Source organism: Taurulus bubalis (assembly GCF_910589615.1).
Source record: "Taurulus bubalis genome assembly, chromosome: 18".
NCBI lineage: Eukaryota > Metazoa > Chordata > Actinopteri > Perciformes > Cottidae > Taurulus > Taurulus bubalis.
Window position 1 is genome coordinate 18,727,718 of NC_136606.1, and position 15,966 is coordinate 18,743,683.

Below are 15,966 nucleotides of genomic sequence, written 5' to 3' on the forward strand. Positions count from 1 at the left end.
TGCCCTCCATGGCTCCTCAGTCCAGTGATCCCTTTGACCTCCTGATGGAGACTGAAAATGCAAGCTTAGGCAACAGCCAGGTCTTTTCACCCGGTGGTGACATGGTTGACAGCCTATTGTGTAACACGAGTTCCCTCCAAGAGTCTTGTGTGCGTGGCATAGCTGAGGGAGACACCTCTGCTTTCAGCCCCGCCTCCCAGCCAAGCCCTTCCCCGAAAGGCGAGGTGTTAGCCTCGGCCCCACCTCTCTCACCCTCAGATGCTTCATGGCTCCTGAACGACTCCAGCATGAGCAGCACCAGCGAGCCATTTGACTTCAGTGACGTGAGCACTTCAGGTCCTCCTTTAACCTTGGGGTTGTCCTTTGACACTCCTTGCCCGGCCCCTCTCCGCTCCCCCAAAACCACAGCGCAGGAATTCCAACCCAAAGAGCACAACGATAAAAAATCTTCCCAGAAGCAACCCAAGAAGTCTCGTTCTTCATCTTCCTCTTCTGTAAAGAGTCCCACCTCCCCAAGGGTAAAGATTTTCCCTGCATCCCCAGCCCTCAGCCCCTCCTCCCCTCAACCGACAAGCCCAGGATCTGGTCTTAACCCTACAGCTAAGCCCTTCGTCCCCAGCTTTGCTGATCCTATGGAAGCTGTGGTCCCTCCAGTTGCCCCCATCATCGAAGGTTGGTTGCAGTCAGCCCCAGACAAAATAGAAGTTAGAGTAACTAAATAATGAACACGAATGGTTTATTGTCATGCATGGGGGTTTCATTCAGTCTTTCAGATATATGCAACCTAATTCCAATCCCATTTTGGGCAAGATCGATTGCTTGGGTGTCCTGATCTGATTAGGTGTTAGATGAATTATCAAAACCTTGCATGAACACATATGTCTATAAACCTGGCTGGGGCTTTTTGTTTCTGAGTGACTAACGCATGAACTCAAGTGTTGACCAATTGAGGCTGTGGATTGGCTTGACTCTAATCTGTGAGTATCTCAATTCCAAATGATGCACTGCTGGGATGTCCTCATAATTAACAGAGTTGCTGTTGACGGGTGTGCTACTACTAACCAATCATGGAGTCTTTCTCCTTAGTGACACCACTAGACACCCTCACCAAATCCAAACCAACCTTCTCTTTCTCTCTTCTGTCCAGGTGATGTGTTAACACTGTAATTATGTTCTGTTTTTCCTTGCACCCGGGTCTCAGGTGTTTCTCTACGTTCTCTCTCTCGTGTGTCCAATTAACGCCGGTTTCCTCACTAGCTGCCTGTTTCTTAACAGCTTCTCCTAGGAAAGGATGTGGAAGAAAAAGGTTTTGTTGGTGTCATGTTAACACTCCTTCTGTTGTCACGCATCAACAATTCACAGTCTGGTGTGTCTCCTAAGTAGACATAACTTGTAAACTAAGTTAATTGTTCTTTTTTTGTCGACTTTACTTCCATGTTCTGTGATGACTGCTTCCTTGGTTGCTCCTCCATCATAGGTGAGTCTTATTTTAATTCATTATGGCTTTGTTGTTGTATTCATGCATCATTATTGAGACTAGCCACTGTGATGATTATATAACTATTGACAGAAGATGCAGACAGGTGAGTGACACTTTAGTGCAACATTTCTGTTTTTGAATTTCATGGTTAGTATTTGAAAGCACAGGTTACAGTTGTACTGTTGTGACACTTTGTTTTCCAACCCTTATGATCATGAGCTTTAGCTGATGATGAAGAGAATGAAATTGACCCTTTGCCTTTCGTTTAAAATAGAACAGTTTGTTGTGTGTGTGTGTGTGTGTGTGTGTGTGTGTGTGTGTGTGTGTGTGTGTGTGTTAACAGATTAGAATAGTGAAAAAGTTAAGAGTTAAAAGATTCAAGAGAGAGTCCAAAGGGAGACGTTTATCGCCGTCATGCCCAGCTCTTGTTTTAGTGGAGAATGAATTTGTTGCAGTGTTACTCGTTGAGGAGAAGAGTTTTCCACAGACTGGGAAGTAATAATGTTTACAGCAGCCACAGATGGGAAACCAAAAATAGAATAGATTGACACTTTGTGCTTGGGCGGATGTGTGGATGTGACCTGTATATGGTGTGTGTGTGTGTGTGTGTGTGTGTGTGTGTGTGTGTGTGTGTGTGTGTTGTGATTTATGGAGATGCAGAGTTCCAGGAATTATTTCCTTATCTTTTCTCTCAGAGCTTCCTGTCTCTTCCTCCCGTTGGAGGCTGTGACGAGAGTGAGCAAGCCTTCAGCTCTTCACGTGAACAGCCGAGTGTCAAACATGACTATTAAGCAGCTTTGATCAATGCCTTCCCAAGAGCAGGGAGGGCCCGCGTTTAGTGTTTTTGCCACTTCCACGTCACATGGAGGAAAATATATTGCAGCTTTGTGGATGTAAAGAACATGTCCTTTATCAGATTTGACGTACAGTACTTGACACATGAGAGAGAGAGAGAGAGAGAGAGAGAGAGAGAGAGAGAGAGAGAGAGAGAGAGAGAGAGAGAGAGAGAGAGAGAGAGAGAGAGAGAGAGAGAGAGAGAGAGAGAGAGAGAGAGAGAGAGAGAGAGACACAAATGCCTCTGTGACGATAAAGTTCATCCAAACTGATAGCTGCTCCAGTCTGTCTCGCCATGCTCCGTCCTCATGCTGAGGTCAGCAACCCCCAGCAGCTCTTGCATGATGTGGAAATTTTGTTTTCACACTAAACATCAGACAAGATATTTAACTAGATGCGGCAGTCACACACTTGTGGTACTGCCGAGAGAGCCAGACAGAGTGCAGCTGGTTATGTCTTCCCCTCTGTGTAATGAGACCTTTTGTCAGTGTCCAGGGGTGGGTCTCTGTCACCAAGAGTGGTATTTAAGCCTTGTACAATAGATAGGAAGCCATGTGGAGCACAATAAAGAGCAACGCTTTGGAGGGTTCCAGACAGGGGAATACAGTACAGCGAAGAAGAGAGGGGAGGATATAAAAAGAAAAAGCTAAATCCATAATAAATTGGAGTTCGAAACAAAGAAACGCTTTCGGGTACTTCTGAAACATTTTTTTCTATGTATCGCAGGTACAGAGAGAGGCAAAAGGTGAAGAGAGGAGGAACAATTGTGGTGGATGAAGGGATATGAAAAGAATGCTGACAGGGAACGGATAAAGATTATTTATAAACCCTTCTTGTAATGGCAGAGAGATATACATGAGTAAAAGCAAGCGGAAGAAGCCTGAAAGAGATGCAGCACGATGTAAACCTGAGGGAGTGTGATGTTTCAAACATTAAGGGAAACGATAGAGGGAGGTTCAGAGAAGTGCTGAACCTCTATAGAGAACTTAAGAGGGAGATACACACCAATGTGGACAAGAATGAGGGAACATACTAACACGGGACAGAGTGCTTGCTAGGTCCCCAGTAGCCACACGTCGGTTTAACAAAATAAATGAGTCAGCAAGCTATCAACTGAAGCATATTCAGCACATTGTATTTCTATTTCTCTATTGTGTATTTTTTAGATATATTTTCTTTGTAAATAATAGACAACTCGGAATACAAAGTGTAACCTTCTGACTGCACACGACAACCGCCTACACATTTTTCAACCATGTATAAGTCTGCATGCATCACCCATACATTGAAAATGCATATAAATAATGCACTGTGTATTTACAACTTCTAGTTTTCTGTGTGGTTCTGTTGGCTAGGATGACATGAAATAGACTTAAATCTGCACTAGTTGAATTTGTTTTGCCTCCATGACATGATGGACATTATGTGTTTGGGCTGTCCGTCTGTCCATCCCATTCTAGTGAACATGATGTCAGGAACACCTGGAGCAAACATCTATTTAACCCAAATGTCCACTCTGATTACAGTTTTGTGGTCAAAGTTCACTGGGACCTCACAAAACACGTTGTTGTCCATAACTCTAATGCTAATTATGACTTTCACACAAATGTCTAATCTGATAAAATGATGAAGTGATGACATTTTGGACAGGCATGGATGTAAACTGGTCGGCGGAGGGATTTAGCCGCGAGGCGCTAATCCTCATTATACAGTATTCCAATCAAATGATTATGTGTCATGTGTCACTTGTGTCGAGCCCACAGAGAAAACATCACCAGACTCTGTTCCGTCTCCGTTCTACAGATCGATTTAGCGTCTTTCTTAGTGTCATTGTTTCGGTTTTGCCCCCCCGACATATACTGTTTTGGTTCAGTCTCACCGTTCTTATCACCCTTATTTCCAGCAGCAGCAGGCAGCTGTTTTCTGTGTGGGGAAAAAGCTCTAAAAGCCCACCTGTTCAGCACCAAACCGCAGAGAGAAAGTGGTTAGCAGCGTTTAGCAGATGGAGAGCCGGAAGTATATTTCAGGAGTTGGTGGAGACCAAAACAGAGCTAAAATGAACATCACATTCGCCAGGTGCCACAAACAGGACTACCAGCAGAATGCTAATGAGTTGTGTCTGCCGGATATGTAAATAGCTAATAATTTGCTTGCACAGTCACCATAACCACTTCATGAGCTGATAATGGTGGCTGCATACTCTTTTTTTCCCTACTCTAAATGTGTTAAGTGGATATGGCACCAACTTAAGCAGGAGACACTACTCCTTCTCTCTGACAGAGCTAAAACGCAGGTGCCAGCCAGTATAAAGACTACAAATAAACCACTGCTGTGGACCCGCCTCCCTGCACAGACGCACATAGAGTACACATCTATTTGTTCTCAAACTATTTGAGGACAAACACAAATCTTCAAGAGGCAGGCATGCGTGACTATACTGTACCAGCGGTCTATTTTTACCACATAGTGCTTTTCGCTGTGTTGTTTGGGCTCATTTCATTGGGGAGCAGGCTGTTAGATGGTAGCCCAGGAGGAACACTTGTACAGGATGGTCCCATCACTCATCTGGGGTGAGCTAATGGCTTTAGACGGCTTTGGGGGAAATGTTGGGTTTTCGTCTCGTTGGCGCCATTGGAAAGAACAACCGCTAACTGTGGGACAAGATCGTGAGTCACTCTGTTTTCAGAAGGTGCACAGTGCTTCAGATCGAACCCACAGAGAAATGGCTCTGGGACCGGCAGTGTTTTGTGCTTAACATTTTATCCATTTTGATATTAACCTTTTAAAGAGGCACTTGTATTTCGCGAAATTCAGTGAGTTTTAAATGTGTCTTCTACATCGAAACTGCCTTGAATGTGCAGCACACATAGATTTTTTTTGATTTATTGTATGGAGGCTATTTTTTTTATTTTTTGTGACAACTGTTTTTCACTACTGTATGCCCACAAAGAATAGTTTGAAGTTGCTTCAACTAGCAAGCACCACCCAAAATCGTATTGCTGTTAATGCAAATTAGATCTTTCTTGATTGTTTTCTTACACCCTGTTCAGACTTCCAGAATGACGGGTCACTATACAACGGTTGAGACATGGTGGGTACCAACCCCCATCACTATTAAACTTAACTTTATGAGATGAATTTGGTGGAGTTGCCCTTAAATGTAATATTCTACGATAGTCTATTGCAGTCATCCCATCTGACAAGTGTGATAAGAGGCCCCTTTGTCAGAAGTTTACTCCACACTAAACATGACTTTGCAAGCATTCAATACCACACCTAATGCCACATCTCCTCAATACCACATCTATGTACCTATTCACATACAGTATAATAAATCTCCTTTGTGCGCTTCTGAAACTGTACCTCCTTAAAAAGAAGTTGACCTGATTTCCAATTTAGCAGAGGGACTACATGTTCTGAGCTTTGCTTAGGCAGCAGGTAACAGCAGGAAACAACTAATGCAGATGCTTCATAACAGAAGACAATGTTGGAACCCATCGGCTGTCGGACTCATGGTGATTCAGTCGCTGGGGACAACGGACAATATTTCTGAGGTTCTGGTGTAGCCATCCGATATCCGGACCGAGAGGCTCCACCTCTTTTGCTCTCCCCACGGACATGCAGCCAAAGCCCGCTCAAACGTGATTGGTCAATATATGACTTGGACTACAAACGGAGACCAGATTGCCTCCGATGCCAAAGTCTTGTTCTGATATCTTTTTATAGAGATCACAGAGGGGCGCTCTGAAAAAACAACAGCGTTAGATGTTCAGAGATTTAAAACAATGCACAAATGTGAAGTGAGCAATAAGTATTGTCTCTCAGAAGGGTGGAAGAAGCGCAATGTTGCTACACCGACACACAAAACAGAGTATCTTTCCCCGAGGCAACAGGAACGCTTCACCAGAAGCTTGTATTGCTTTTACTGCTTTTAAAAGCTGCAGGACTCAAAGGCAGATTATCAGAGCAGGCGCTGTGCTCCGCTCGGCCTTGATGCCTTAGCAGCGAGAAGAAGGGTCCATTTAGCACCTTCGTCTGATAGAACTGTGGCCAAAAAAAAGCTTTGATTGAAGGGAAAAAGGCACACACACACATGAATTGGCACGCCTAAAGGCAATTCATGTTGAAAGTCTTTAGGTGATAATGAAGCTATTAACAGCATCCTTATTCATCACTTGAGTCATTTGCTCCTTCAGCCTGATGTCCTCGCTGTGAAACAGATTTGCTTATTTAGTTTAACGAGATGAGGGAGGCTGTGGACTTAAAATCGAGACAAAGTGTTGATAAAGGTCAAAATGTTATTTTCAAGTTTCCAGTGGTAGACAGACAGATGCTCAAAGGGCCTTTGGGGAGGGAAAGAGCAGGGAGTTGCCATGGAGACTAAGGATCTTCATGTTGCCCTAGGAACAGCAACAGATGCTGGAGTTAATGAGACGGCACATTGACAGACCACTTGCTGATGGTACCGATTCTGTTGATGGAGACAAACGCACAACTATGACATGGACATAAAACTGGTCCAACTCTACTGATTATGATGTATTATATCATCTCCCTGTTAACTGCTAGCTTCTGTTTTTGAATTTGAAAAATGTATGATTTCCAATTGGGTAAATACCAGTCATTGTATATTCTTTATAGTAATTCATATCTCCATCCAGTTTGCATTGTTACCTGTTGGTAAGATGTCCACGGCGTCTAAAATGTAATTGTCTGACAGAATCACCAAGATCCTTAAGCAGGACCAGGTAGTAAGGCGCTTACAAAAACAAATTGAAAAAAACAAAACAATATTGTATGTCAACTCCAAAATCTCACTCTTTAATCCACAGTAAAAAAAACAACTAACAGAAGAAAGGATCCGCACCAATCATTCTGAAGGCTGTGTGATGGTTTTACATGTTGCTGCAAAAATGATGTTAAAAAGAAAATTACTTCAGTGTCTGAGGAGAGTGTCTGAAGGAGGATATTTTCCAACATTTTTCTAATTTAAATCTTTTGCCCCCATATTCCCTAAGATGCTACACTTGGACCCAATCTTCTCTCAAGTCAGACGTCCTGTTATCCAAAAACACAACATTGATTTTCAGTGTTTCATCCTCATTCACTTACATCTAGAGCATGAACACTCAACAAAGTCACGACTGTTTGCTGTCCTGGCTCCTCAATGGTGGAATGAGCTCCCCATTGACATCAGGACAGCAGAAATTGTACTTTCTTGATTCTTGTTGTTCTGAGTTTGTACTCATGGTGGAATTGCACTTATTGTAAGTCGCTTTGGATAAAAGCGTCAGCTAAATGTAATGTAATGATGATCAAACTAACACAGCATATTCACTGTCATTAGGAAACAATAATCCCGGATGACTTGCAACAAGTTTATAACGACCTAACAGTTCCACAGTTGCATTATTTGGACCTGCTTACTCATCTGGGAACGTCTATGCAAATAATCTTAGGGTCGTATTTAATTCAGCTTCGACATTTTACAGACAAATGAATCAGTCAAATCTTATCCCCAGATCCAAGACTAAGTGCTGTTCTGTTTGTCACTCCATTGAACCCATCAGTAACTAACTTAAAAGACATCTTCCTGACCGTCTCCTATGCTTTCTTCTTTCTTTAGTCGTTGAACATATTAGTTTTTATTTAACTTTTCTGTGTCCTTGTTCAAGCTTCTCTGCACTGTGAACCACTTTGAATCCGTTGTTTAACTCGAGTGGAGTTTGATGGTGTTTGTGTGGTACGTTTTCCAGCAGTAATGACCTTTAGGCAGCTGGTACTGCATGTTGTCATTTGTGGTTGCCATGACAATAATGCAGTACAGACTGTTGCTGCTGACGTCCATCGCTTCTTTTATGATTGTAAATCTGAGGAAACAAATCAGAACACAAACAAGCCGAGAGCTCATGGAGCAATGTCGGCATTCACGTCACAGAATGTAGCAACGGATAGAAGAGCCAAGCTACCGTCTAGGTTTTTCCAGTCATAGGTTTTTGGCAAGAGGGATTGCACTGCACAAACCTCAGCGGGAGGCAGTCAGTCTCAGCAAAGCCTCCACCATCTTAATTATGCAAAACAAGTAAACAAGACAGGCGCTGGTGCATTTGTGTACCAGTCTGTGAAATATGGAGATATCCTAAACCAGCAGGCAGCGCGGGGACGGGATGAGAGAGGAGGAAGGAAGACGGATAAAGCATGGTGGGACTTAGTGCCATCGCAGAACAGTCAATCACACATTCACAAAGTTCAAGTTCCCGCCATGCACGTGTCAAATGATACTGAAAGTAGTGCAGGGTTCTGTTCTGCCTTGAAGCGCTCGGCCATTCGCAACCGGTCGATTGCTTGGCTCCCAGTTGCTGCGTTCAGCGTTGTCGTGGGGACAAAGGCCCTCTGGCTAGGTTTTGGTACGGGAGGATGGTTTGGTTCCTCTATATATATATAGATGTGTGTATATATATATATATATATATATATATATATATATATATATATATATATACAAATCTATCTATCCAAAGAGACGTCAATAAGATCTGCCTTCTTGAGGCACCACGACCGGACAATATGAAAATCAAAATGATTGACCAACCCTAACGTAACACAAAAAATATGTATTTCAAAATGTTTTATTGAATTTAGTTTTTTCTCAGTTGTCTTAGATATCATATCATACCTCATACGCTAGCCCAATTTCCAGACCTCAATCATCACTTAATACCAAAAATACATAGTCATTGTTTATTTTTTTTTCAATTACCGGATAATTATCTCTAGGATAGTAGTGGTAACAGATACGGACGTCACATTTTCCATTCATCCCGTCGTTCTTTAATCAGTAGATTAATCCCTTCCCACGCAGCATTGCTCCTCGTCCAATTAGCTTCTCGCTCTGGGAGCCAAGCCGCTGTCCGAATGCGTGCCCTCTGGGATAATGAGGGAGATGGGCGGAGGAGTAGAAAAACTGTTGGTGGACATTTGACTATGGCGTCGGAACATTTTGTAAACACAAGCAGAGTTTGTGTTGTTTTATATTTTGTGCGTCTGTGACAGAGAGGCAGAAAATGCAATGGGTGGAGCGGAGATGTCTGTTTTGGCCAGGGGCACCAGATTCATTCATTATGAATAATGAACTTAGATTAGGCAGCTGCTTCATAGGGAATAGTAGAGCCGATGGGTATTATCTCATTAATTAATGAAAATGAACGAGACACCCTCTCCTCGCTCAAGTATTCACTACTTAGGCAACTGAAATGATGACAACAAATAACACATGGCCAGCTCCCGAGTGGAGCGGCTGGTCAACGCTCGTGGGCATCCGAGGGAGGACACTGTCATCTGAGACACTAATGTCAAACATCAGAAATAATAATCTCCTCTGGAAGAATTTACTTTGTTCTCAGATTCAAAATCATCCAGCCAGTATAGACCTACACAGAAGTCTACTATCTTGTTAAATAGGTGCCCATGATGGGAAGCCTACCGAACTGTTTAAAGTAGTTAAAATAACCTGACCAGTTACAAGAGATCAGTTTGTATTAACTAGCTACTCATTTCATATCAGTACTTTGGGTACTTTACATTTTGCTGCCCTTTTGATTGTGGGATTTGTCGCAAATTGAAAACACAACATTCGAAGTTGGCCTCGTCTCCCATGATCAACGAGAGAAGCCCGCCCCAGATTCACTCTCCTTTTGAAGCCAGTTTTGTCCGCTTGGCCTCTCGTCTCGCTGTATTATTTTTGGCATGCATGCCTAAAGTCTGGCACCCCCTGGCCTCAACTTCTTCTTTACCGATTAATCCCGCTTCTGAAGGGAACAATCTTCTGTTTGTCTCCGTGCGTGTATAGACTTTATATGTCCGTGGGTTTTTCAGTGTCCATCAAGTCAAATTAAACCAAATACAAGTCCATGCTTATCTATCATTCAGCACTCTGTCGCTAGACTGGTTTCTTAGGAACTACTTATTTTTTCTCCTGATGACTGTAATTACCACAAAGACACTGCAGACTGGAACACACTCTTTGACCTGAGGCAAGCGGCAGAGTAGATTATGTAGCCTGTTAATAACCCTCCCTCCTCCTCACACGCAGACACACACACTGTTAGCTTTCAATTCCATCACCCACCCTTCTCCACCGGCCCCTGATTCCTCAGACGATACCCTCCTCACCCCACCCCCACAACCACCACCAAACATCCCCTCCAACCATTTCCCCCCCAACCCCCACGTGGAGCCCGGCACGCTGATGAGGAGCCAGTTGCCATAGCAACAGGAGGCAGTTGCTGTGGCGACTAATGGGGAGAGGGGCTACGGAGGAAACAATGGCTGTTTAGCGAGGATGGGGGTGTTGTGACGGGCTATGAAGGAGATGCGATTGAGCTATAAATAAACTTCACGAAAGACTCTGAATCCCTCCGTCATCCAATCCTCCGACACCCCCTGCTGAGATTATCCTCCTCTCTCTCCACACCTGTGTACACCACTCCCCTCTCTTTCTCTCTCTCTCTCTGTACTTTAAGATGCCTCTGAGTTTTTAGGCCACAACAATGGAATTTCTCACTTTCTTTTAGCTGACTTGCTGTGTGGCAGTTTCAGATGTGCCTCAGCTCATGAGTAACCTGCTTGGGAGTGTGTAGTACAACCTCATTACAAGACAACAGGGCTGGTTGATATAAACTATAAAAAACATCAGATGGAAAGACACGGCTGTTTTCTGTCTTTACCTGATTCAACGTGGCCATTTAAAGTTGGCATGTAGCCCTTTGATTGACCACAGCTTTTGTTTCATCTCTATGCCTTCCTTGCAGCCTGCATGGTCGGGCTGTGTATTGGAAAAATCATTGAGCTGTTTTTCACTGCATTTTATTGATATATATATATATTACAATATGAAAAAAATACAGGAATTTTCACCATCAAGGGAGAAAATGTTGTAGTTACATTTACGGACAATCCGCCCCGGTGGACAGTCGTGCTTTGAGTTGGGGGAAAGAGCGCACAGCGAGGACTCAGGCGGTCCCTGGTCAGGGTGAAGGGGGCTGTAAAGCTACCTTCACCTGACCTAGAGACGATTATGAGCCCGACGAGGGCCAGGCAGCACCGGAATGAGGCTGTGAATCAATCTCTCTCTCTCTCCTTGTCAATAGGGGTGCGGGCTAATGACAAGGATTCACACAGGTTTTCAGAAGCAAAAAGTTGTAGCCTGACCTTTTGAGTGAATTTGCCAACATCACACCTCCTGCGATGTGACTATTACGCACATCACCATGTTGATGCTGCAACAATAAAACACTGCACCGGTTATTAGGCACAGCACTTCTGTCGCCCAGTGGGATTATACAACGTGCGTGTATGTTTGTGTGTCTTTGCCAGCCAACCAGTCAGACAGGGTGAGGTCATCCTCTTGGTGGGCTGTGTGTTTGTCCCCATGGGTCTCTTGTCAGATTTTTACTTCAAGGGGCAAGCAGACAAAGAGAGAATAAAAAAAGCGGCTGATGTGACACAGAGGACAGTACACCCGCCTTGAGCGTGTCTGCCCACCTGCCAGCATGTCTACCCAACCTGTCTGTCCACGACCGCCTGTCTGTCTGTGCAGGTGGGATGTGTTGGTGACGATGACTCTGATGTGACTGTATGATGATTTTGGCGTCGGGAGCTGGCTGAGAAACTAAAGTCAGAACTCCAGTCACCTCCATTTTAGGTGTTTTACATTCCAATTACTAGCGGTTACACCTGTCAGCCAGTCACAGCTTAGTGTTCAGTGGCCACATTGTACATGTGTATATACTTAACTTTAAGTTTCAAACTTTTTGTTTTTTTTAAGGTTTTATTTCACAATGTCACAAAAAAAACACAACACAAAATTAGCCCCAAAACACCAAGAGCAGACCATAAAACTGCACTCCGCTGCTGCCTGATTGTTACTGACACGCCCCCTGCTGCGCTTCTCCTCACACTTCCTTGAAGTCGGAGCTCTCGGCGGGTCACCGAAATACCAAAACTGCGTGCACCGGAATGAAAAATGGCATTATCCCCGGGGCAAAGTCTCGTCTTCACTGTGCTCCGCCACAACAACAACAACAACAACGCAGACCTTCTCCGTCCTACGTGAGTTTGTGTGTGCATGAATACGGGACATCAGATGGAAAGCTAAATCAGACCGTGTGCATTAAAACAAGACATGCAGTATATGGTACAAATATGTAAACCAGGGAAAATATCTGGGTTGATGCCATGACTTTGTGAGAGCGATTTGTGAATGAAACTCCTTTCTAAATGGAATGATGCCAGTTTATCAGGTAAATGGAGATTATTTCTCTGTTGAACAAAGACACATATAATGTAATAGAGCGCGGGGATGTGTGGATGGCATTGTCTCCTTTTTGCCTATAAAGGTAAGAATGTATCATGAAGAAGATGGATTTGTTTGTTAGATGCAGTCTTCACTCCTTCTTTGTGGTGATTTATTTATCTATTTTGATTCATGAACAGGAATTATTCATAATAAAATAAGGTATTTTGTTATTGGTAAGTGAAATAAATACAATTATGAATATACATTACCATGAACACATTGATTGCTGTTTAGCACTTGTTTCTTATTTATTGAAGCACGTCGTTAACATGACGGCTGCGTTTTTAAATACAAAAAATGCTTTGTCATGTTACACAGGGTTCTCATTTTACCCTTTTTCTCTTCTCGCTAGTACCATATATAGCAGCATATCTGCATTTATTTGTTTTTCAGTTTTGTCCATCGGCTGCCAGGGAAAGATTGACTTTTGCTTTGGTGGCTCCCTACCTTTCCCTTTTCCAATGACAGCTTAGCCTGAAACATGGGAAGAAAACAAAGCTCTTGTTCATTTTGTGTTTTATGAAGCAATTCTTCCTCTCGGTGTGAAGTACCATTTGGCAGTTGTTGAGTAAACCATCAGAACTCCAAATGAAAAAGATTGTTAATAAGAACCTCTTTTAAGAAGTTCTGGGGAAAATGTCTTTGAAGGTTGGCAAAAAAAACTAATTTTGCAGTTTTTACAGTTCAATTGGGTTTTAGATTGAAATTGGGATTAAAAAAGGTAAAGGCAATGCTGTTTTATTTAAAAGACATTGTGTGCATTGAGTACCATTCATTGTTTTTCATTGACAACTGAATCCTCCATAAGGCAGAAGAAGATCTTATCATAGTTTCTTGTCATTAAAGCACAAAGCGAGATGCCGTTGCCGGCAGCATTGTGCCCTTCAACTCTCCATTTCATCCTGTCATGGTGTCGGGAGGCGATGTGTGATCCATACAGAATCTCCAGTCCAACTTTCCCTCACTTTACCCTCACTTCCTGCATCCTTTGTTGCCCTTTCTTTTTCACTTTGACCCCTTAGTGCCTTTCTTCTACACCTCCCCCTTACTCCTTAAAAACTGATCTCTCCATCCTTCACATACATCCTTGTTCTACGTATAACTTGCTTCCGTCTCACGCCTCATCTTGCTGTCCTGGTCATTTCTATCTCTTTTTTTCTGCTCTTTTACTCCTAAAGATGGCCAGCCTTCAACCAACACACCCTGTCCTCATCCCTATGCTTTGCTTCTGCCTCCCTCTTTCTGCCCTCATCTGTCTGCATCCCTGCCCCTGTTTGCCTGTCTGCCTGTTTTAAACCATTGTTTTATGCCGACGTTCAGCCTTCAGTCCAAACCGACAACAACAAGAACGTCTGTAACCCCCAGCTATTTTGACTGGCACTGGACACACAAAGCAGACACACAAGCCAAAAACCAGCCAAAACATCTTGATCGTCCCCTGGTGGCTGGCTGCAGTATTGGTCATAAACCCCGCCCCTTTTCATGTTAGCGGATGGGACATGGGTCAAACAAAAGAAATCAAAGAACACGTCCAATACAATTTACCCAATACTAACATGTATGTAATGTACTCAGCCACACAATGTTATATTTACACCATCTGATTGTATGTCATAAATGTATTTCTGTCAGTCCAGTGTATTTTAATAGCTTGATAATTAAACAATAATTTTAAAGTACTGTTTTAAGGTACTTTTGTGGAAGTGCCTTGTGATGATTAACACACTTTGAATGTGCAACATCTTGTAATAAGGGTTAAGGTTCATTAACAGTAACAAGCAATACGAATTAGTTAGTGAATGAGATAGTGCTTCTATCCAAAATATAACTCTAGAGCACCAGAGTGGTAAATATGACCTAGTCTCATGTGATTGTCCAGATCAAGACAAGAAGTTGACGTGGAGGAAGTGTTGGGTTTGCATTAAGTCCAAACAGAATCAACAGCAAATTAAAACTTGAGCAGATCAGAGAGCATGGAGTCGCATTACTAAAGTGCGTACTTACCGGAAAAAATGTCCTTGAAACCTCTGATATGGGGCTGTTAAATACCAAAAACCCTGCTTTACTTTGCCAATAAAAGCCCCAGCCACTATTGGACAATGTCTGGTTGGATTATTTTCAGGCGTTTTCTGTATGAAGCAGACAGTGTAAAGATGTAGTTTTCTGAGCACACCTCATATGGTTGTAAAATCACTGCAACTTCAGTGGAAATCACAGTTTTGATTTAACAGGAACTCGGCAGGAACGAAAACGGAGCTGAAAGTGTTTTTGTGCAACACAAACAGTTGAGTTCTTGTTAAATGTTTAAAAGCTTGACTCAGAGTGTTCCTCTGAGTTTGCCTGAAGTGTGTGGCTGTATTGTTGCATATATGAGCGTGTCTGTCTTTCATGAATGTTTCTTGCCTGCTACGTGGCAGAATGATAACTCAAGTACATGCACTGTACTGTATGTGTTAATGTGGGAGAAATCTAGTGTTTCTGTGTATTTTGGAGAGCCTCTTAAGTTTGATTATCCAAGTGTGTGCATATGAGCGTGGTAGAATGGGGGGTGGTACTGGAGTGGGATTCTCCACATGTGACCAGATGAAGTCTGACAGACAACAAGGTCTCTTTACCAGGGGCTTTACCCTTCACCCATCTCCCATAATGGCCATTCCCCCTCTTTTTCTTCTTCTTCTCCCTCAGTTTGAGCACTAAGGAAAGGCTGGGAGATGCACTTATGGTCTCGCACATACACACATGCTCGGGGAGACCATTCTTCTTTGACACATGCAAGCTTACGAAAAACATTCACATATTCTCACTCTGTTGCTTCATGCTAATATTGCTGTTGTCTTTCCAGCTCCTGTGGTTTATTCCTCCCATCTGATTCATCCCTCTCTCTCTCTTTCTTGCTTTCTCATACAAGAGATAAATGTCAGAAATCGATTGCGTTGATCCAGACGGCATGGTAGTGATGTGTGGAACGGTATGGTTTGGAAAAATCTTGAATTCCAATCCGCTCTCCCCCCCCGAAGTGCCTGCTTTAGCCCTCACTCAATCCTCCCCAAGGGGGGTAGACGTGTGTGTGTGTGTGTGTGTGTGTGTGTGTGTGTGTGTGTGTGTGTGTGTGTGTGTGTGTGTGTGTGTGTGTGTGTGTGTGTGTGTGTGTGTGTGTGTGTGTGTGGGTTTTTACCATGAGATAGAACGAGAGAAAGAAAGGGATTGAAGGGGGAAAAAAAACGTGGAGTGAAAGAGAAAGCTAGAGGGGAGGGGGCCTTACTCACTCCACCACAGTGGGTGGGATCTGGGAACC

At 43.2% G+C, this 15,966-nt stretch overlaps 1 protein-coding gene across 1 annotated transcript in view; it reads left to right on the plus strand.

Annotated features, from left to right (window-relative positions):
- Positions 1–15,966, plus strand: part of LOC306751086 (uncharacterized protein) — a 93,513-nt gene that overhangs the window by 48,545 nt on the left and 29,002 nt on the right. Inside the window, exon 7 of the mRNA XM_079234613.1 lies at positions 1–672. This exon is cut by the window's left edge and continues 711 nt beyond it. Within this exon, the coding sequence (XP_079090739.1) occupies positions 1–672 (672 nt within the window). The remainder of the gene's footprint in view (positions 673–15,966) is intronic.